This window comes from Euprymna scolopes, chromosome 28, assembly GCF_053919585.1.
Source record: "Euprymna scolopes isolate OS-2025 chromosome 28, ASM5391958v1, whole genome shotgun sequence".
Taxonomy (NCBI): Eukaryota; Metazoa; Mollusca; class Cephalopoda; order Sepiida; family Sepiolidae; genus Euprymna; species Euprymna scolopes.
In genome coordinates, this window is record NC_136509.1 from 57,140,083 (window position 1) to 57,164,947 (window position 24,865).

The 24,865-nt window shown below is 34.0% G+C and overlaps 1 protein-coding gene across 5 annotated transcripts in view; it reads right to left on the reverse strand.

Moving 5' to 3' along the window:
• LOC145249653 (inter-alpha-trypsin inhibitor heavy chain H1-like) overlaps positions 1–24,865 on the reverse strand; it is a 362,855-nt gene that overhangs the window by 98,688 nt on the left and 239,302 nt on the right. For 2 of the 5 annotated variants that reach the window (XM_080111422.1, XM_080111423.1), the window contains 3 exons: positions 19,452–19,565; positions 15,469–15,861; positions 3,409–3,901 (listed from right to left, as the gene is read on the reverse strand). In XM_080111422.1, the coding sequence (XP_079967548.1) occupies positions 3,645–3,901; positions 15,469–15,861; positions 19,452–19,565 (764 nt within the window). In that variant the 3' untranslated portion in view covers positions 3,409–3,644. Of the gene's footprint in view, positions 1–3,408; positions 3,902–15,468; positions 15,862–19,451; positions 19,566–24,865 lie in introns of those variants that run through there. The other 3 variants (XM_080111426.1, XM_080111425.1, XM_080111424.1) reach the window with 2 other exon arrangements.

The following is a 24,865-nucleotide window of genomic DNA, read 5'->3' on the forward strand; positions in this document are numbered from 1 at the left end:
TTTCTTATCTTTGTTACATTTTTATGTCTTATCCTTGTTACATTTTTATGTCTTATCCTTGTTACATCTTTATGTCTTATCCTTGTTACATTTTTATTTCTAATCTTTGTTACATTTTTATGTCTTATCCTTGTTACATTTTATTTCTTATCCTTGTTACATTTTTATTTCTTATCCTTGTTACATTTTTATGTCTTATCCTTGTTTCATTTTTATGTCTTATCCTTGTTACATTTTTATTTCTTTTCCTTGTTACATTTTTACTTCTTATCCTTGTTACATTTTTATGTCTTATCCTTGTTACATTTTTATGTCTTATCCTTGTTACATTTTTATGTATTATCCTTGTTACATATTTATGTCTCATCCTTGTTACATTTTTGTCTTATCCTTGTTACATCTATATGTCTTATCCTTGTTACATTTTTATTTCTTATCCTTGTTACATTTTTATGTCTTATCCTTGTTACATTTTTATGTCTTATCCTTGTTAAATCTATATGTCTTATCCTTGTTACATTTTTATGTCTTATCCTTGTTACATTTTCATGTCTTATCCTTGTTACATTTTCATGTCTTATCCTTGTTACACATTTATGTCTTATCCTTGTTACATTTTTATGTCTTATCCTTGTTACATTTTCATGTCTTATCCTTGTTACATTTTCATGTCTTATCCGTGTTACATTTTTATGTCTTATCCTTGTTACATTTTTATGTCTTATCCTTGTTACATTTTCATGTCTTATCCTTGTTACATTTTCATGTCTTATCCTTGGTACATTTTTATGTCTTATCCTTGTTACATTTTTATTTCTTATCCTTGTTACATTTTTATGTCTTATCCTTGTTACATTTTTATGTCTTATCCTTGTTACATTTTTATGTCTTATCCTTGTTACATTTTTATGTCTCATCCTTGTTACATTTTCATGTCTTATCCTTGTTACATTTTTATGTCTTATCCTTGTTACATTTTTTTGTCTTATCCTTGTTACATTTTTATGTATTATCCTTGTTACATTTTTATGTCTTATCCTTGTTACATTTTTTTGTCTTATCCTTGTTACATTTTTATGTCTTATCCTTGTTACATTTTCATGTCTTATCCTTGTTACATTTTTATGTCTTATCCTTGTTACATTTTCATGTCTCATCCTTGTTACATTTTTATTTCTTTTCCTTGTTACATTTTTATGTCTCATCCTTGTTACATTTTTTTGTCTTATCCTTGTTACATTTTTATGTCTTATCCTTGTTACATTTTTTTGTCTTATCCTCGTTACATTTTTTTGTCTTATCCTTGTTACATTTTTTTGTCTTGTCCTTGTTATATTTTAACTTATCCATTCATTTTTTTATTTGATTCATTCGAAAAATTTCAAAACTAGATTTTATAATTTTTCTTATTCATCTTGACTTTTAATTAATTTATATTTTTTCTAGTTAAATATTTAATTATAGTTTAGCCAAGTTTATTTTACTATGAATATTTATTCGTATAATTAAATTTTAAATAACCATTTTCTCTCTTTTATTGTTACTCATTTATATTTATTTTTTTTTAATTCCTTTCATTAACTTCCGGTTATTTTGATAGGACACTTCAGTATTTTATGCCTACCTCTGCTTCTATGAAAAATGACTAATCGCAATTAGAAAGACATACGCTTCTCATATATTCTATTTTAATGTGAGTGCTCCTTTTTGCCTTTGTTTTCTTGGGGTTTTGGACTCGTCTTAAGAGTCGCATATAAAAAAACATCAAGATATCTATATTTTAATTATTCATGGGTGAAATAGGCCATAAAGTTACATGGATTTTTAAAACATGAATGAATAAATGGTCATTCGAATTTGACATCAAATTGTTTATACATTGCATACATTTTTATACATTGCATACATACATATGTATATGTGTGTGTGTATGTGTGTGTGTATTGTTCGTGAAAAATATAAATAAAAAGTACAAATAAGACTGAGACCTTTATTTTGAACACACTCATATAAAGTTTGATTAAAAAAAGAAAAGGCGAAACACACAACATTTAAACTGAACCATTCCAAGAAACCTCAGAGATATTTAAATGGTTTCATATATATATATATATATATATATATATATATATATATATATATATATATATATATATATATATATATATAGAGAGAGAGAGAGAGAGAGAGAGAGAGAGAAAGAAAGAAAGAGAGAGAAAGATATATATATATATATATAGATAGATAGATAGATAGATCGATAGATATATAGATCGAAAGATATAAGGTGTTTGGAAAATCGATGGAATAACTTCGATTTATTACTTCTGTCACAAAGATTATGTTTTCGGTCGAATTTGTAACTATGTTTGTTAGTTTATGTACACTGCTTGACTAATCGACCCCCACAAACGTGGCATAACATTGTTAATTGTTTAACGTTAAAATGATTTAATTTTGAGATATCTAGGTCAAATATCAAGGTCGGGAAAAAGGTTAAAGTAACAACATTGGCAATAATTTCGGTTGTGTTCATCGTATACTTAATCTATATCGTAGCCAATGACGTCCTACATATTTTACAATCTTGATATTTATCCGTTCCCATATAAAGTTCAGTCGTCAAAATTTTCCCTTCTGATTTTGTACTTCTGATTCTTTAAACTTGATGTATGGATCTGATTTTTTTTATGACAATAAACACAATTTCAGCTTGATCAGATAAATAGTTTTGGGGTTATTAACGTTTTCATGGTATAACTTCGTGAATGTTATATGGAGAAATACAGTCAAGAGATAGTTTTGGATAATCCTTACGTTATCAATTGAAGGCAATTTCTCGACTGATTGGTGTTCTATGTATGTAATAGACTCATTTTATGTGGAGATTGAATTTCAAATAGCAATCTATTGTTCGTCTACTATAAATCGTGGTCCATTTTCCCCTGCGTGATATTTGTTTTGTGCTAATCATATTTATCAAGTTAGAAAGGTTGACGATCGGTTCTCCATGTTGGATATCAATCTTCTGATTCTGTCGGCTTTTTGTTGATGTGGTTTTGTTAGTGTGTGTGGCAAAATCAGGTCTAGGTTTATTTCACATACGATTCTGTCACAGATATAGTGTTTTTTTGTTGTTGTTTTTTAAATATGTAGAAATAGCAGTGCATAAGCACATATATTTGAGTGTGTTAGATGTTGGCAATAAAGAATGTTGAACAGTGCTTGTTTCAATGAACTATCATTCGAAAAACAGTCGTTTCAGAATGATTATTAGAGCTTATTTCTTTATTTACACATACAAAACATAATCCCTAAATTTTGCCATCGATTTTCCGAACACGATGTATATCAAGTTGAATTTCAATGAAGTCGAAGAAAAACTTTTAAAATGCCATAAAACCGACCCGAATTTTACCTTCATTTTATTGTCAATACAAGAAGCAGAAAAACATCACTATAAGTAATGACACGCGAACGCCGGCATATTGTAATTATCATCTGTTTCTTTCGATCTATGTTCTTTTATCAACTGAAAAATAAATAATCACACAAGCCCCTTCCTTTGCTTTCGCTTTCTGCTTGGGAGCAGCGCATTCAAACAGCTTTTCAAACAATATCTCAAGTCTGTTTTCAAAAAGAGGTCACGTGTTTGGTGATTGAAGGCGTTTGAAAAGCCCATGTGTGATGTAATCTTGATATTTGCCGTTGACTAAGCCTTTCCCTTCTTTCCACACCATCCAACATTCTCGTTTTAACTGGATGGAACGACGAGAGCTTGTCAATATAGCTGAAAACGTTCGATATTTATTTTTGTAATGGAGACTTATTTTAGACTTCATTTTGCCGCCTGCAGTTTTTTTTAGTCTCAAGATCACGCCACGATGATGGGTAAATTGACCTGAAATAATAAAGAATTGAATTCATATTTTTAAAACAGGATCATGGTAGATGACTTTATTATCTTTATGATAGCAATTTTTATTGCACACAATCAATTTATCATATCTGTTCGTTGTGTAATTTGCATTCATATTTGATCATGTTTATTCGAATATGTAAAAATGTGTACTGTTCTATATTAATATATCGACTAAACATCAACTGTTCAGCTTATGAGGCATTGCTTTCTGTGCAAAGATGGTTTAATTTTTACTTCATTAAATGTTGTATTGTGTTTCGTATGGATACGAAACTTCCCAATAGCACTCTCCTTGACGAAGCGCTAGCTCTGTATACTACTCCAGTAATGTCCGCCATGTTACTTTATAATGTTGACGTTGGACCCGATGTATCGTTCTTTTGTGCTAATAAAAACCTTATTTAAAGGGTATACAGTATTTGTTTTACTTACAACAATTTTATCAGCACAAAAGGGTAAAAAAAAGTAAAAGATTTAAAAAATGGATCGTGCCCTAAGGCCTTCTCGATTGGACGTAAACCCTAATTCCGAGCGAGAATTTAAGCATTGGCTTGCTACGTTCAAATATTTTTTAGCGGCACTACCCCAGGAAAATCTCAACAAGTTGTCGGTTCTGATAAATTTTATTTCACCGGATATTTTCGAATATGTCAGCGATTGCGGAAATTATGAAGAAGCCTGTCTCAAACTGGAGGAACTCTTTATCAAATCAAAAAACGAGATATAAGCACGGCATCTACTCGCCACGAGGCGTCAGCAACCGGGAGATCTTCGGGCATTACGAATCCTTAGCAAGGACTGCAATTTTAGGGACGTCAGCGCGGCGATATACGCTAATGAATCGATTCGGGATGCCTTTATTGCCGAGATTCAGTCTCATACCATTTGCCAGCGTTTGTTGGAAAATAAAACGCTCGACCTGGACACTATGTTTGACCAGGCCCGAGCGCTGGACAATGCAATGAGGAATATGGAATTGTATTCACCAGCATGATACCGGGAACCAACCGCTGCAGCCCTCGGGAAGAAAGAGACATCGGACTTGGATTCTAATCAAATAAATCTAAGTGCTGCTAAATCAGAAATTAAATGTTGGAACTGTGGAAATTATAATCATCCAAAATCACGATCTCCAGCGAAATCGAGTGTTTGTCATCGATGTAAACGGATCAGGCATTTTGCCAAATGCTGCAAATCAAATAATACTACTCAATCAACTTCTGCCTTGGTCCATTATCCAACCTTAGCCTCTATAAGTTCGAGTTCGGCAGTTCCATCGTCCCTACAGAGATCCACTGTAGAAATCCACATTTTGGGTCGGCCATTAAGAGCACTAATGGACAATGGTAGCTCTGACAGCTTTATTCATATCAAAGTAGCTGAGGATCTGAATTTAAAAATAACAGATTCAAACTTGAGAGTTTCGATGGCATCGTCTGACCTCTCATCCAAAGTGGTAGGTGCTTGTTTTCCTAACATAGTTTTTAACAAATGTATGTATCCCAACCAGAAACTGCCAGTTTTAAATAACCTTTGTTGTAATGTGATTCTCGGACTGAATTTTCAAAGTAAACATGAAAGCAGTACCTTCAAGTACGGTGGGAGATCAACTCCTATTGAGATTTGTGGACTCGCTGTGGCTTCGGTGGAACCGCCTGAACTTTTTGCTAATATAAATAAGAACTGCAAATCGGTTGCCACCAAGTCTAGACGTTATAGATCAAGTGATAGCAAGTTCATTGACTCAGAAGTTAAGCGCCTTTTAAAGGAGGGGATCATCGAAACCTCAAACTTCCCCTGGAGGGCACAAATGGTCGTGGTTAAATCCGATAATCAGAAAAAGAGAATGGTCATTGATTATTCTGAGACTGTGAATAAGTACACAAGACTTGACGCCTACCCCCTGCCCTGGCTGGATGACGTAGTGAATAAGGTTGCTCAGTATGATGTATTCAGCACAATCGACCTGAAAACTGCGTATCACCAGATCTCCATCAATGAGAATGACAAACCCTTCATTGCTTTTAAAGCTAACTCTGGTTTGTATCAGTTTGTATGGGGTTACAAACGGGGTTGCTTGTTTTCAGCGAATTGTAGATGAAATTATTAGTTCTGAGGACTTACACAACACCTTTGGATACCTGGACAATATTTTCATCAGTGGAAAGAATCAGGAGCAACACGATGAGAATCTGGCGAAATTTATCAAAGTAACAGAAAAACGGAAAATTACGTACAATAAAGAAAAGTGTGTGTTTTCTGTGAATGAACTGAGCTCCATAGGTTATATCATTGGACCCAACGGTCAAATTAAACCCGACCTCGAAAGGTTGACGCCTTTAAAAGAACTCCCTTATCCAACTGACGGCAAATCACTCAAGCAAGCCCTGGGGGTTTCTCGTATTATTCAAAGTGGTTCAATAGGTATTCTGATAAGATTCAGCCTCTTATTAAGACCAATTTATTTCCCCTTAATTAAAGCTAGATATTGAATCAGCTGTAATAAAAACTATCGACGAGAATGCTCCCCTTGAGTTGGAGACTGAAGCTTCTGATTGTACTCTTTCTAGAGTCCTCAACCAAAATGGTAGACCAGTTGGTTTTTTCTCACGAACTCTACACGGCTCTGAACTAAACCATCCAGCTGTTGAAAAGGAAGCGGCTGCCATTATAGAAGCAGTTAGATATTGGCGCCATTACCTCTTGGGGAAGCACTTCAAACTTATTACTGATCAGAAATCGGTAAAATTTGTTTACGACCCAAATCACCATAGTCGAATAAAAAACGATAAATTGCTCCGTTGGAGATTGGAGCTTTCATGCTTCAATTTCGACATTATCTATCACCCTGATGAGAATAATCTTGTAGCTGACGCATTGACACGTGCTTCTTGCGCTACTGTGAATAGTAGCAACAACCTCCTCAATTTGCATCGATCCTTGTGCCATCCTGGGATTACAAGGATGATGGTCTTCATAAGGAGTAGAAACCTCCCTTACTCTCTTGAGGATATTCGGCAGATGACAAAGGACTGTATTGTTTGCAACAAGTGCAACCCAAGATTTTTCCGGCATTTAATAAAATCAACTCAACCTTTCGAGAGGTTGAACATCGATTTTAAAGGACCCCTACCTTCATCTACCTCAAATAAGTATATGTTGGTATTAGTTGACTTCCAATTCACCGATCACCCACATGACTCGGAAAACTGAAATGATACACCAGCAGATCAGCTAGAGGAAAATTCACCCCCACCAGTAGAACCACCTGTTTTGCGCTGGTCAGAACGTAGTAGAAGACCACCAGATAAGTTGAATTTGTGATTCTAGAGTTTAGTGAATCTTGATTAAATTTATTTTGTGCATCAGAACTATTAAATTGCACTCCTTGTGCTGAATTAGTGAGTTTTAATATTGCGAACTTGAACTATTAAACTACATTCCTTGCATTGGTTGTGATCAACCCACCTTCATACACTAATACTTGAATGAACTTTCCACCCACGACAGGAACTTTCTAATTTAATGGAGGGGAGAATGTTGTATTGTGTTTTTTATGGATACGAAACTTCCCAATAGCACTCTCCCTGACGAAGCGCTAGCTCTGTATACTACTCCAGTAGTGTCAACCATGTTACTTTATAGTGTTGACATTGGACATTGGACCCGATGTATCGTTCTTTTGTGCTAATAAAAACCTTATTTAAAGGGTATACAGTATTTGTTTTACTTACAACAGTAAACTAACCAGACAAATCATAACTACTGTGGAATCAACACAATATTTCTCGTGAAGAATCCAGTAGTTATCTTGACTTAGAATTATTTGAGCTATCGCCCTTGTATTATATCCGAATTGTCCCCCTTTGGTTTATTGTGACCAACATTACAGAACGCACGTCCCCCCCCCACACACACGTGGAATTCAAAAGAATATTTTATATACTTTCTGGAAAATGCCTTCTTAAACAAATTTTTGCTTTTTTGTTAAGTGTTCTGATGGCAATCGCATATACTCTCAGAGACACAAAACACAAAGTAATTAATCCAAATACATTTTGCTGCAGAAGTCATTTCACGAGTGATCTAAGTCTGATAAAACAGAAACAAGGTTGTTGACAAAGTTGCTTTATACATATCATTTTTTTTACCGTAAACATCCTGCATGCGAGAAGGTGAAACTAATAAACACACGTTTGTCTAAGCAGAATTTAGCGGCATTATGCTGGCAATTATTAAAAAGAATATTATGACTATTGACGGTGGAATATGAAAATAATAACAAACACTTTCTGATTTGTTGCACAGCACAGCATTCACATTCTACATTGTGTTATGCAGCCGAAGTGAACCGTTTTGTTTCAAAAGATATTCCACCGGCATTTTCAAGCGGCAAAGGAGCAAGTGGACTTTTAGTATCTCGGGATTTTACACTGCACTGAAGAAGAATTGCGGAAATGTATTTTCATAACGTTTTTCACCATGGGCAATGTTCTTGCAAAAGCTACCATACTTATGTCGCGGTTTTAAAATCACTGCCTTCATTTTTCTTTCTTTCTTCGCCCCCGCTGTTTCTCTTCATCTTCCTTTCCCTTAAACAAAGGACACAATAGGCTAAACGTATGAACATATCCGGGTTCAGTGAATACATTCACCTTCCCTTTCTTTCCATCCTCGATTCTTCTGCACACGTCGAAATTCAAATATATCAAGCTTAACATCAACATTTCAAACAATTGACTTTTTACTTTGAGACAAAATTAATTTCAATGGAATCAACAAACTCCGAAGTTACGTTTGATTGCATAAATTTCGTTCTGGAATTAATTAGAGTTGTTTGTTTGCCTTATTGGGAACGACGCCTCTAACATCACGCTGGCCAAATGAATACAGCCAACCTCAGCCCAACCAGGCCAGTTTCGCCTGCCCCCCCCCCTGCGGGGCTAGGCACCAAAGTTCAAGAAAATACCATTGCCCTTGTGGCAATCAGTTCCCCCTCACTCTCCACAATAAAAAGCGCCTTGTGACTAATTTGCTCAGCGGGGAAGCAAATAAATCCAGCCAGTTTCAGCCGGGTGCCAGACTTGGCCGGGAGCCAAGTGTAGTATCGGTTCCGGCAGATACTGCAATCAAAGACCATATGTGGGGTTTCCCCCACATATAAGACCATTGCTCTTGAGCAATCAATTATGGTCACTGTAGGGGAAAACCCTCATTCCAATTGTCACTATCCAGCTCCCCCTACTCCCCGGGGAGCTGGTCCCCATTTCCCCAATCTCTCCACATTAAAAACGGCCTTGTGCCTTATTTGTTCAGTGGGGAAGCAAATAAATAGACAGACTAGGCCGGGGAGTTGGAGGAGGCTCCCGAAGCGACGACTGACGCTACCAGTCACGTTGACCGACTCCAACAGCCGAAGGATTCCCAGCGACACTAGCTGTCTCAACAGCTGTTCAAACATCCCTTATCAGGGCTAACAAACCAGCCCTTATCAGGGCTAATAAGTTTTTCTACTAATGTGATTCACTACTGCTTGCTTCCTGAGATCCACCAGCAGCGAACTTCACTTCCAGTCTCCAGCGTTTCCAGCTCACTCTTTTCTTTTCCAGTCCTTGTTGCCTACAGCTCACTCCTGCAGCCTTCAAGCCCTTGGCGCCTCCAGCTCACTCCTGCAGCTTTCCGACAACCTCGTCTGCACCTTGCTCCTCCAACCTGCAACCTTGCTCCTCCAGCCTGCAATCTCGCCTGCACCTTACTCCTCTGGTCTGTGACCTCGCCTGCACCTGGCTCCCTACCAACCGTCCGTTACTTAATACTGACCCCACACTCTCAGTGTCCTTCGTTCCCTAACACTGATACTACGTTCTCAGTGTCATCCGTTCCTTAACACTGACCATGTCTACCTTGTTAGTTGTTGGGTCGATTGTCCCTGAACGACCGGCCCCGCAACACTTACCAACGAATGGCGTATTATTATTAGGCTCATTCATGGCAAGTTTTCTGTTGTTTGTGAAAAATATAGACAAAACGTACAAATAAGACGGGTTCCATATTCTCGTTTTCAAAACATGACGTCCCTTCCGAAAAATATATGTAACTTTAAAGTATTTGGATATACCCAATGAAAGGGTTTATTTATTATTAAGAAAACACTTTGAAAAACATTCTCATGTAAAAATGATTTGTTTAAAATTAAAAAAAAACTAAAACAAAAATTAAATTAAATTTAAACTTTCCTGATAGACATTTTATAGCCTCAAATCAAAATGTGACTAAACTGCAATAAAAAGACATTTTAAGCCTACAATCAAAATGTAACTAAACTGCAATAAAAAGAAATCAAAATGTAACTAAACTGCAATAAAAAGAAATCAAAATGTAACTAAACTGCAATAAAAAGAAATCAAAATGTAACTAAACTGCAATAAAATAAATCAAAATGTGACTAAACTGCAATAAAAAGAAATCAAAATGTAACTAAACTGCAATAAAAAGAAATCAAAATGTAACTAAACTGCAATAAAAAGAAATCAAAATATAACTAAACTGCAATAAAAAGAAATCAAAATGTAACTAAACTGCAATAAAATAAATCAAAATGTGACTAAACTGCAATAAAAAGAAATCAAAATGTAACTAAACTGCAATAAAATAAATCAAAATATAACTAAACTGCAATAAAAAGAAATCAAAATGTAACTAAACTGCAATAAAATAAATCAAAATGTGACTAAACTGCAATAAAAAGAAATCAAAATGTAACTAAACTGCAATAAAAAGAAATCAAAATGTAACTAAACTGCAATAAAAAGAAATCAAAATGTACCTAAACTGCAATAAAAAGAAATCAAAATGTAACTAAACTGCAATAAAAAGAAATCAAAATATAACTAAACTGCAATAAAAAGAAATCAAAATGTAACTAAACTGCAATAAAAAGAAATCAAAATGTAACTAAACTGCAATAAAATAAATCAAAATGTAACTAAACTGCATTAAAAAGAAATCAAAATGTAACTAAACTGCAATAAAAAGAAATAAAAATGTAACTAAACTGCAATAGAAAGAAACCAAAATGTAACTAAACTGCAATCGAAAGAAACCAAAATATAACTAAACTGCAATAAAAAGAAATCAAAATGTAACTAAACTGCAATAAAAAGAAATCAAAATATAACTAAACTGCAATAAATTCAATCAAAATATAACTAAACTGCAATAAAAAGAAATCAAGATATAACTAAACTGCAATAAAAAGAAATCAAAATATAACTGAACTGCAATAAAAAGAAATCAAAATGTAACTAAACTGCAATAAAAAGAAATCAAAATATAACTAAACTGCAATAAAAAGAAATCAAAATATAACTAAACTGCAATAAAAAGAAATCAAAATGTAACTAAACTGCAATAAAAAGAAATCCAAATGTAACTAAACTGCAATAAAATAAATCAAAATATAACTAAACTGCAATAAAAAGAAATCAAAATGTAACTAAACTGCAATAAAAAGAAATCAAAATATAACTAAACTGCAATAAAAAGAAATCAAAATATAACTAAACTGCAATAAAAAGAAATCAAAATATAACTAAACTGCAATAAAATAAATCAAAATATAACTAAACTGCAATAAAAAGAAATCAAAATATAACTAAACTGCAATAAAAAGAAATCAAAATGTAACTAAACTGCAATAAGAAGAAATCAAAATGTAACTAAACTGCAATAAAATAAATCAAAATATAACTAAACTGCAATAAAAAGAAATCAAAATGTAACTAAACTGAAATAAAAAGAAATCAAAATATAATCAAACTGCAATAAAAAGAAATCAAAATGTAGCAAAACTGCAATAAAAAGAAATCAAAATGTAACTAAACTGCAATAAAAAGAAATCAAAATATAACTAAACTGCAATAAAATAAATCAAAATATAACTAAACTGCAATAAAAAGAAATCAAAATGTAACTAAACTGCAATAAAAAGAAATCAAAATATAACTAAACTGCAATAAAATAAATCAAAATATAACTAAACTGCAATAAAAAGAAATCAAAATGTAACTAAACTGCAATAAAAAGAAATCAAAATGTAACTAAACTGCAATAAAAAGAAATCAAAATATAACTAAACTGCAATAAAAAGAAATCAAAATATAACTAAACTGCAATAAAAAGAAATCAAAATGTAACTAAACTGCAATAAAATAAATAAAATATAACTAAACTGCAATAAAAAGAAATCAAAATGTAACTAAACTGCAATAAAATAAATCAAAATATAACTAAACTGCAATAAAATAAATCAAAATATAACTAAACTGCAATAAAAAGAAATCAAAATGTAACTAAACTGCAATAAAAAGAAATCAAAATATAACTAAACTGCAATAAAATAAATCAAAATATAACTAAACTGCAATAAAAAGAAATCAAAATGTAACTAAACTGCAATAAAAAGAAATCAAAATGTAACTAAACTGCAATAAAAAGAAATCAAAATATAACTAAACTGCAATAAAAAGAAATCAAAATATAACTAAACTGCAATAAAAAGAAATCAAAATGTAACTAAACTGCAATAAAAAGAAATCAAAATATAACTAAACTGCAAGAAAAAGAAATCAAAATATAACTAAACTGCAATAAAAAGAAATCAAAATATAACTAAACTGCAATAAAATAAATCAAAATGTAACTAAACTTCAATAAAAAGAAATGAAAATGTAACTAAACTGCAATAAAAAGAAATCAAAATATAACTAAACTGCAATAAAATAAATCAAAATATAACTAAACTGCAATAAAAAGAAATCAAAATGTAACTAAACTGCAATAAAAAGAAATCAAAATGTAACTAAACTGCAATAAAAAGAAATCAAAATATAACTAAACTGCAATAAAAAGAAATCAAAATATAACTAAACTGCAATAAAATAAATCAAAATATAACTAAACTGCAATAAAAAGAAATCAAAATATAACTAAACTGCAATAAAAAGAAATCAAAATATAACTAAACTGCAATAAAAAGAAATCAAAATATAACTAAACTGCAATAAAAAGAAATCAAAATGTAACTAAACTGCCATAAAAAGAAATCAAAATGTAACTAAACTGCAATAAAAAGGAATCAAAATGTAACTAAACTGCAATAAAAAGAAATCAAAATATAACTAAACTGCAATAAAACGAAATCAAAATGTAACTAAACTGCAATAAAAAGAAATCAAAATGTAACTAAACTGCAATAAAAAGAAATCAAAATATAACTAAACTGCAATAAAAAGAAATCAAAATGTAACTAAACTGCAATAAAAAGAAATCAAAATGTAACTAAACTGCAATAAAAAAAAATCAAAATATAACTAAACTGCAATAAAAAGAAATCAAAATGTAACTAAACTGCAATAAAATAAATCAAAATGTAACTAAACTGCAATAAAAAGAAATCAAAATATAACTAAACTGCAATAAAAAGAAATCAAAATATAACTAAACTGCAATAAAAAGAAATCAAAATATAACTAAACTGCAATAAAAAGAAATCAAAATATAACTAAACTGCAATAAAAACAAATCAAAATGTAACTAAACTGCAATAAAAAGAAATCAAAATGTAACTAAACTGCAATAAAAAGAAATCAAAATATAACTAAACTGCAATAAAAAGAAATCAAAATGTAACTAAACTGCAATAAAAAGAAATCAAAATGTAACTAAACTGCAATAAAATAAATCAAAATGTAACTAAACTGCAATAAAAAGAAATCAAAATATAACTAAACTGCAATAAAAAGAAATCAAAATGTAACTAAACTGCAATAAAAAGAAATCAAAATGTAACTAAACTGCAATAAAAAGAAATCAAAATGTAACTAAACTGCAATTAAACGAAATCAAAATGTAACTAAACTGCAATAAAAAGAAATCAAAATGTAACTAAACTGCAATAAAAAGAAATCAAAATATAACTAAACTGCAATAAAAAGAAATCAAAATGTAACTAAACTGCAATAAAAAGAAATCAAAATATTACTAAACTGCAATAAAAAGAAATCAAAATGTAACTTAACTGCAATAAAAAGAAATCAAAATGTAACTAAACTGCAATAAAAAGAAATCAAAATGTAACTAAACTGCAATAAAAAGAAATCAAAATGTAACTAAACTGCAATTAAACGAAATCAAAATGTAACTAAACTGCAATAAAAAGAAATAAAAATGTAACTAAACTGCAATAAAAAGAAATCAAAATATAACTAATCTGCAATAAAAAGAAATCAAAATGTAACTAAACTGCAATAAAATAAATCAAAATATAACTAAACTGCAATAAAAAGTAACCAAAATCCTTTCACATAATTATATAATAAATGATTTTATTATTTTTTTTTGTTTTACTCAGGAGAAGTTTAAGCAAAAATAATTAACTGTTTTTTATTTTTACAATATATTTTGTTCACGAAAATTTTCCCCGTATTTTTTCCATTTTTAAATATTTATTTATTTAACAAACTTTTTTTTTTGTAGTTTTAGGAATTGTTACAACATACAGAGGTTTATAATGGAGTAGTCTGAAGACTTTTCAGTGAATTGGCTTTTCTCTCGTCGTCTAATTTATTTATAAACTCGAAAGTCGTCTGCTGCTTCTTGCCAGAAGTCCTATTTTCATTGGCGAATAAAAACTCCCATCTAAATTATTTTGAATATAAAAAGTAAAAATATCCCCCTTGTTAAGAACCGACGAAAACAAAAAAAAAAAAACGCGAATTATTTTGTTAAATTGTTTTTATTTTATTTTTTCAGTATTTATGAAATTATGGGGGGGGGGGGTCCCCATAATTTCATAAATACTAAAAAAATAAAATAAAAACAATTTAACAAAATAATTCGCGTTTTTTTTTTTTTGTTTTCGTCGGTTCTTAACAACTGTCGGTCGCGTCCGCGATCAACGCTCGGCCTTTTCCGTCGGTTCTTGTCGGCAGTCGTTTGCAACCGCACCAACGTCACAAAAATCTGGATTAAATAATGCATAAGTACCCATTTTTATATTCAAATATATCATAGTAGCCCAACCGTAAAACATTATTACAACCTTGCAAGGTTGTAATGATCAACATAAAAAATTGCTTGAATAGGAAAAAATTGACTAAATAAAGTTGAAATAATCAGTGATAACTTTTGAGGGTTTTTTTTTCACTCTAGATGGACGTGAATTTGCAAGATCGTGTGATGAAACGGCTGTTTTGTGATGTTTTCTCATTTAGCAAAATATAATTCTCATAAATTGCGTAGCATGCATGTATCATTATGGTGCAGCTTTTACGATTAAAAAATAAATGTTGATTAGAAAAAAATGTCCGAGTAGCCGGCTACTTCGGCTCAGAATTGACATGGGAATAATACCAATTAGAAGTTGTTTTTATAACCACAAGAATTTCTAAACTAGGATCTCGCCACTGTGAGAGTTTAAAGTCACCACGAGCAGCATGAAAACTTTGACCGAAATTTCCTAGTATTGTTTTGCTTATTTTACTTACCGATGAGGCCGCCGATGGTACCACTTAGTCCACTGCCGTCCAATAGGTAAAAATCGAAATATTTTGTTCGTGTATTTTTCGTTTGCGATCTTCGAATCATCATTTTTACACTTTTCCCCTTTACTTTGCTTTTCCACGTGATGACCATCGATCGGTGATCTGTATATTGGGCAGTGAACAATTGATCGCCAAGCTGACCACTTTCTTTTTGCCACAAATACTGTCGAGACACTTGGACATCATTCTGTGATATTGTCCAGTTTTCTGTCATAGATGACACACCGATGATGCCAAGATAAGTCTTTTCACAATTCTCCTCCTCCTCCTTCTCCTCCTCCCCATCGCCATCATCATCGCTATCACCACAGATGATTTTTGCATTCACCAAAATATCTGTAAAAAATAGTAACAAAAACTGCTGTTAAGCTTTTTATTGGGAATGTCGATTTTGAAGCGAAACTACAAATGTAAAAAAATTTGCGCGGGCCTTTTCTAGTCTCACACAAAAACACGCTTTCACATCTCAAGCCATATTTCTTGTCATATACATATGTGCACACAAACATACGCGCGCACGTCCACACACAACAACAATGACGAAACCCATCGTCAGACTCGGCAGAAAAATAAACACGGAGCTGTCGACGTAATACCGAATTAAAAAAAAAAATTGAGCTCGACAAACATTTTTCACGGTTTCCTGACATTACCCTGCAACAAACGCGAGGAGCAAAATCACATAGGCCTATACACATTCTCTCCCGCACAGCAGACGCAACAACAAAGAAACAATTACAGGATATCCCTATTAACACATAGGAAGAAGTTGAATCAACAATATGAGTTGAGATGCACCACGCACGCTGATAAACTCACAACTTGGAAGTTTCGTTGAGAGCCGGCAACAAAACTCATCATTCAACAAGAACGAATGCGCAACTAGCGCCCGTCCAAACAATGTACACACACTACCACAGACTCACTTGCGAAGACACAGTCAATTGGACACATCACGTCAGCACTAACAAAATTTTCCTTCCAAACGATTAATTCACTTCACTCTCCAAGCAACTCGTTGCACATGTCAGCACACAAAAAAGCAACCAAACAAATATCACCCGAAAAAAAGAGTAAATGCCTTTCCGCGCGTAAGTAAATACTTTTTTTTACGAACACACACCGTTTTTGACGTTTATTTAAACAACCACACCAACACAAAAAAGAGGACGAAAAGTCAATTGGCAAAAACATTACTTACAAAAAAAATATATAAACATATACAGACTGCATATATTTTTCCTCCCTAGAAAGGGGAGTATTGCGCGAGCCTTTTCTAGTCTCACACAAAAACACGCTTTCACATCTCAAGCCATATTTCTTGTCATATACATATGTGCACACAAACATACGCGCGCACGTCCACACACGTACATATATTCACGTTCGCGTATATACACTCACATTTACGTGTATACACACACACGCTAACGTACACACATGTACTCACATACGCGCACACGTATGCACACAACGTCACTTCCCCTTTCAAAGGAAATCCACACATGCGCAAAAGACCACCGGAAACAATTCTAAAAGCAAGAGCAATAAGCAGCATCTTTCTTTTTGGACCAGCTCCCGACCTGGGCGGTCTACGGACCAACAGCGTGCCTTTTCGGCAGGTGCGCACACGCGCGTGCTTCACGCCACTTGCTACTATGTGGGACAAAAAGCTAACAGACCGTACATACAATTTATACGCTTTCTCTCTCCATGAACTGGATTGACATTCTCACTCTTTCTCTCTATATATATACAACTTGTCCCTGAGAATACCTTCGCGTAGCTGACTGCTAACATGGCGCGCAGTTTAACTGATGTCAACCCTTTATCCTTTTCTTTTTCTACACGCTGGACTATCATTCCCATTTTACACTACATTACTCACTTCTCTTCCCACGCGCGAACAAACGATAGTGACCTGAACATGAGATGAACACACATTCCCTTTTTCCTTCTATACTACTAGTCCCGCAACAAACGATGGGACATGAACACGTGTTATATCTTAAACATTAATTCTTTCAACAGTAAATAAACGACACGTTTATCTTATCCAGCAATTGAGTTTTTGTTTCTTTCATTCCATTCGTTTCATTATTTTCTTTTGTAACGGGATTAGGATTTATATATCCTGGTCCTCCACAAATTAATTGACAAACCTCGATTGTTCAATAGGATCCGTGAATTCTTTGAAACATACTATTTATCTTTGGTTTAAGAGCGCAAATGAACCGTAATAAACATTATTTCTCCCTGTGAATTGCATTTAAATGGAAATTTTAACGTTTACAAAATCAGATTAGAATGTTGTAAGTTCAACGCAAACAGTTGTCAGACATGTTTGTTTTTATCATCATATCAGGTTCTCCCATTTTGATTGAATTATAAGTGTGAAGGTCTAATGGAACTAAAAATATTTATATATAATACAGTACTGTACCTATGCGGCGTTGTCAAGGAGTCATTACGTTAAAAGGTATTTTATATTTTGTTTTATTAACGAAATCAGAACGAATCTAAAAAAATTTAAGCGATATGTTCCATCAGTATCTATGCTACAATTGAACCCTTTGTTTAGGTTTGCAAAAAAAGGTGAAAGAGGGAAACTTTCCTCAATCTTTTCAAAAAATAATATAAAGCAATATTAGCAGCAGTAGTAGTAGTAGTAGTAGTAGTAGATGTAGTATAATTCTAACACTACTATGACAAACCAAAGCTGGTTCATGTCAAAATTGGTAGTCAAGTCTAATAGTTCACTATATTTATAATGGGTAGTAGTATTAATAGTATCAGTAGCCTTAATAGTGTTATAATTTTTGTTTTCCCTATGATACGCATAACAACCAAAGGGTTCTTCATGCGATTATATCGAGTGATTTCAGAGTCTGCAAAAATATCTAGACGGAACAAGAAGTTCCATTAATGAAAAATTATACAGAATAAACTGAATTGATAGTATGATAGATAGAATGAAAAGAATTAAGAGAATGGTGAAAATCTGCAATAAATGATGGCTTATAAACTCACACACATGTCGAATTGCATTGTGGGATTAGTTTGTATTATAAAAGAGAATTCCAAAGATAGCTAAAATTATTTTTGCTTGTCCATTGTCTCATCAGAGGTAGTAATGCCTTCGCACAACATCTAAGAAATCAAGATCAAGAAAACACTGATAAATGATTCCTGCTAGTGAAGAAACCATTTTATGGCAATATTATAATTACCTCCATTTTTGTCTATTGAACTAGTTTGGTTATTGCAAATGGACGATTTGGGACGTTCATAAAGACATTTCATAAAGACGTTCAATAACGTTCATCTCTCGTACGCTTAAGTCACAGAAGGTATGAATTGGTGATTCTAGATTCCCATAAATGTTGCTAGTGGAAAAATGTCAACTGTTTTTCATTAATCTAAACTCGGGGAAGTTTTTTGGCTTATTTGTTTGCTGGTCGTATTGCATAGTTGGCATGCTTAGTATTGAAAAAGTAGAAAGCAAGTGAGTAATATTTTAAAAGTATAAGTATATAAGTTTGAAGATGAAATTAAAAAGATAAACTTTAGCAACATCAGAAAAATATGAAACGGGGCTGTCCAACAAGGAATAATGACAGTTGTTCCTAACTTAATAATAAGACTATGGTATTTATTATAATTATGATATCTGTTTATTATTTTATAATAAGCGATAATTTTCATCTGTGAATTGAAGTTTTTTGTCTATTGTAACAGAATTATAAAAAGTTGTATAAAAATAAAACAAACGCTTCTCAGTAGAAATTATTGAGTAATTTGTGTCATTATTCCTTTAAGCCGATGATTCTGCTGAGTCTTGTGAAGTGTCAGCAATATTATTTATTTGAGACATATTTTTGCATAGATTCGTCTGTAGTGATAAAGTGATTTGAAAAACGACTTACCGTTTCGCTTATCGTAGAGAAGATTAATGACATCTCCTGGTTTTCCCATCATGTCAAAACAGACGGGCCTTTTGAGTCCTTTCAGCGTCACCATGAAATGTGGGTCGCCAGATCCTGTAACAAATAAAAACGTGATTCGCATTCCAAAGATTGCATATCTGAATGAGACTATTTCGACACTTGTTCATTGAGGTTTGTTCGTTGATAAGAATAAATGTTACCGGGAGTTCAACACAGATGCTACAAAGGCTGGTGTGCGATTGGTAACAACTTATAGAATCGATTATGCCCAATTCAAATCCTAACTTAAGTTTCGAAACGGAAATGGTCGCTGTTAACCATGACATGAGTAATTGGTTGGCTTTAAGCATCGGTTTACACTATTTTCTTTCTTATATAACTCAAAAACGGATTGACTTGCCAGAAATCAAATCAAACTATTTTCCAACTAAAAGCTCAAGTAGCTAGATTAGAACAAGTTGCGCTGATCAAATAATAAACCAATTGCAATTAAACTGAATGATAAGAATGTTACTTGAGGTGTGTTCTTGAGACAACGGCAAGTTCAGATAAAGTCTCCTAGTTTATCCGTTTGTTTTAAGTGAGGTACACATCGATGTATATCATTTTTAGAGGTGTTTATGCGAATACGAACGAACAAGTCTCAGCAGAATTTGAACATGAATAGCTTCACAAGATTTCCAGCTATGGTATAACTGGAACTGTTTTCTCAATCATTAAATAATTTCTCTCTGATAGGCTCATAAGAGTAGTGGTTGATGGGCAGAAATCAGAGGTCCACAGTATTAATGCTGGAGCCCCTCAGGGGTCCATCCTGGGCCCAACTCTCTTCCTGATCTACATCAATGATCTCCCAAAACACATACTTAAATCATTCGTTGACATCTATGCTGATGACACGACCATCTATGGCAACACATCAAAGGACGTAAATGACAAAGTTCTCCCTAATTATCTCTCCTCTGATCTTGAGCGCGTGGTACAGTGGGGGAAAAGGTGGCTGGTTACGTTTAATGCATCTAATCCTATCTTTACATCATCAACGCTCTGATCCCCGTCTGGCATCAATTGAAATGGATAGCTCTCGTCTTGGGTAGGCTCTATGTTTTGACTAGATTCTGGGTTTGACCTTTACTCCTGATCTGAAATGGAACAGGTACGTCAAGTCCGTTGCCAAGGTCGCTGGGAAAATGGTGGGATCTTCTACCGCTCCAGAAGATATCTCACTACTGATGCAATTCTCTATCTGTATAAAAGCCAAGTACGTCGAAGGATGGAGTACTATTACCACATCTGGGCAGGAGCTGCTAAAAACAGTCTATCCTGCCTTGGCAGAGTACAAAATAGACTTCGTGGCTTAGTGGAAGATGCCCTTTCCTCTTCCCTGCAACCTCTCTCCCACAGAAGAGACGTTGCGAGCCTGTTTTTGTTTTAGCGTTATTTCCATGGCAAGTGCTCGTCTGAGCTCCAATCTCTCGTCCCCCCTCGCCAATCTTTCACGAGAAACACCCGTCTAGCTGAAACTACTGTCAATAATTTTCCCCACTCTTTATCTGTGCCTAAATCAAAACATAGATTCCATGAGCAAAGCTTCTTTCTTAGAAGTGCACAACTGTAGAACTCTCTTCCGTTTGCCTGTTTCCCACCTGACTACAACTTGGATGTCTTCAAGTCCAACATAAAAAAATTCCTGATCAGCCGCTCCCTTAATTAAGACACTTTATCAAATCTCCAATTCTAACGATTATTACGATACTATCCCATTGATTACTGTACACGCAATAACCTTTATCCCTGAGTGGCTTCCGGGCTTTGATAATTAGTGACCTCCATGTAAAAAAAAAGCTCTCTACATTGTAAGTTAGTATTTTGATTATTAGTTATGAACTAGAACTACAGGAACAGCAAACAGACAATTGAGAACAGCGTAAAGTCTAAAACTAAATGTAATGTATATGTGAGAGTGAGTCAATTATTTCAGTAATCTTACGGCAACGTGGAGCACAAACATTCAACAAGCGTTTTCTCCGATGTTGTGAAGGTGACGCCTGATACTCCTTGGGTTCTACTCCCGGGACTATCGCTTAGAGCATGGCTTAGCAACCCATAGTTTAGGTCGAAGCGACGATACCTGATCCTTTCGGCTATTACAAGTCTAGAAAAACTGAGTCTTATACTGCGATCAATTGCGTCTTCGCTTTACGCGTTCGGTCACCTCCATAGCGTCATGGTCTAGTAAAAATCGGAAAGCGTTTCGACGTGTAACTTTACACGTTCATCTGTGCAACTTTTAAATTAACGCATTGAAGTAATGCACAACATATCGATACACCAACTATTACATTATACTACCAACCAGAGTAAGCATACCTGCCTTGGCTGCTCACGTGATATATATGCCGAAAACTAGCATGTATGCAAATATTGCGAAACTTTTAACTCACATTTGTATTAGTTTAGCCATTTTGCAAAACAATTCTTATTTTTGTTTCCTAAAGTGAAATGTAGACAGTAAATTCTAATTAACACTTTACAAAAGGTTAAAAACAATTCAGAAATGGTCGCAATATTAGTAAATAAATATACTGGACAAATATATTGTACGGTTTTATAGACAGAATAAACTTTGCAATATGATTGAATTATAACAGTATAAAACAAATGTTTAACATGTAAAATTAGGAAGTGTAAATTTGAACAGAATTCTGACTCCCATGATAATCCAAAAGTTTTGAAACGTAACGAACCAAGAGCTGCACATCTCCAGCCAACACCGCCTCCAACAAATGAATGGAGACGCTCAAAGTTTTAATGATGAAAAGCGGACCATCTTCCTTATATGGAGTTCGGAATGACGAATCATTTGCACGACATAGACGATTCTTTGATACGACGGGTGTGCAATAAGTAATGCTTCTTACCCACTTCAAGTTGTCTGATCTAGCTTAAATTTTGCATGTGCAATGATTTATATCTCTACGGGTTATGTGGCAAATTACAGCTCTGAACTAATTGTGGTTTCTGTTTTACAGGTGTTTGAACTGAGTCAGGTGTGAAATGGAGCCTGTTGAATGTCGAGCACTGATTCGGTTTTTGTATTTGAAAGGACGCACACCACAGGAGACTTTTGATGAAATGAAAGAAACTTATGGTGATAATGCCCCATCATATGACCTTGTAAAACGCTGGCAGCGTGAATTCAAACATGACCGGAAGTCTGTGGAAACAGCTCCCAGACCTGGTTGCCCCCCCCCTTCTGCCATTGATGAGGTATTTGTCCGTCAAGTTGAGTCTGCCATTTTGGAAGATCGGCGCATTACTATTCGCCAAATAGCCCAATATGTCAAGATTAGTACAGGGTCTGTGGAAACTATCATTCATGACCATTTGCATATGCATAAGGTGTCTGCCAGATGGATTCCCATGTTGCTCACACCATTCGAGAAACGAAAACGCGTCGAGTGCTCGAGGATGAATTTGGAGATGTGCCAAGAAGAGGAGTCAAAGTTTTTCAAAAGACTGATTACACAGGTTGAAACCTTGGTCCATCACTATGATCCAGAGACCAAAGCCCAGTCAATTCAGTGGAAGCACTTGGACTCACCACCTCCAAACAAGGCAAGGATGCAGTCCTCCGCTGGCAAGGTAATGCTCACGGTCTTCTGGGACCAGGACGGAGTAGTGATGACAGATTTCTTGGCAAAGTGTACCACAATTACAGGAACCTATTATGCTTCACTTTTGAGGAAATAAAGGGAAGCTATCAAAATCCAGATGCGGGGCAAGATCAGCAAATGTACCCTCCTCCTGCAAGACACCGCTCCGGTCTACAACTCGCATGTCACCAGATCAGAAGCACAGACGAGTGGTTATGAAATCATCCCCCATCCTTCCTACTCTCCTGGCCTTGCACTCGCTCTTTCCAGCCATGAAGTTGTTTTTGAAAGGAAAGCGTTTCCCAGATGATGTAGCCTTGAGTCACATCGTGGTTGAAGGACCGACCTGGGGTGTTCTACAAAAACGGTCTTCAGAGCTGCATCAAACGATGGGAGAAATGCATAACTCTGGGTGGTTCCTATGTAGAGAAAGACTAATAACTGTGCCAAGTTTCGTTGCTCTACTGCTATGGGAAGTGGATCAGGGGCATTACTTATTGCACACTCCTCGTATTTACATAGGAGTTTCGTCGACTATAATTACAAATGTGGAGATTCATTTGCAGAAATTGGTAATGAACAACTGTTTGCATAGGAAATGATAAACGCAGTAGACGGCAGTGTGTGCTTGCAAGTGCAATAGTGCGTGGTGGTAGTGACGTTGATTAGTGTGGGTGATTCGATTTGAAATAAATGAATAATCACGTTGTGGCAAACAATGTTGAATCTCAGTCAGTTTATGGGTTCTGTCTACAGTTGCGGATAAGAATAGGAAGAGTTTCCATTGGTGTGACTGTTGTATTGGTTGACACATTAGAATGAAGAATGACCAATCAAGCGCGTATTTTTGTGAATTGTGGAGTAAATCGATGGAATTTCATTGTATTCCAGACATTGATTTGAGATCATTTTTATTTGATGTCATGATATCTGAGATAATAGTTAAATATGACCACATACACTCATGAGCAAAAAAAAATAAAACAAAAAAACAATGGACCAAGAGCGAAAGAAAGAAGAAATCGATGTTTCAATATTTTTCCATTAATTTTTGTTAAATTTAACTTAAAATTTCTATTTTGTAGATCATTATTATTATAGTATATTGTTATATGGTGGAAAAATTCATCCTAAAATGATAAGACTGCATATTGGCGAGAATATAAAAAGACGAATTGCAGGATTAAGGCAATCTAAAATGACTTACAAGCAGATTTTTTATATTTTAAGAAAAGAATATGAAAACATCTCTTTCTGCAGTGAAGCGAATTGGTCAAAGATTCGAAGTCTAACGCTCGGTAAAAAGGAAATCTGGATCTGGTCGCCCTAGAGCATTCACTTTGAAGGACAACCACTGGCTTAAATTAATTGTTTTGTAGGATTGAAAGAAAACTTTTGTTGACCATAGCAAAAAATTCAAAACAGAGGCCGGAAATTCTCTTTCTAGATATACAATATGTAGACGAATGAAAGAAATGGGATTTTCTTCTAAAAGGTGCGTAAAGAAGCCATTCTTATATCAGAAGAACATCAGTGATAGAAAAAGATTTTTCTCGTGTTATGGCAAGAAAGATACAGACTGGTTCAGGAATGTTTTCAGGTCAGATTAATCAAGATTTTGTCTTGTTAGTGATGCTCCCGAACGGTGCATTCGGTGAACTGGAGAAAGATTTTCGACAAATTGCATAAAAACAATGGAATGGAAGGATAATGATATGGGGAACTTTTACTGCAGCA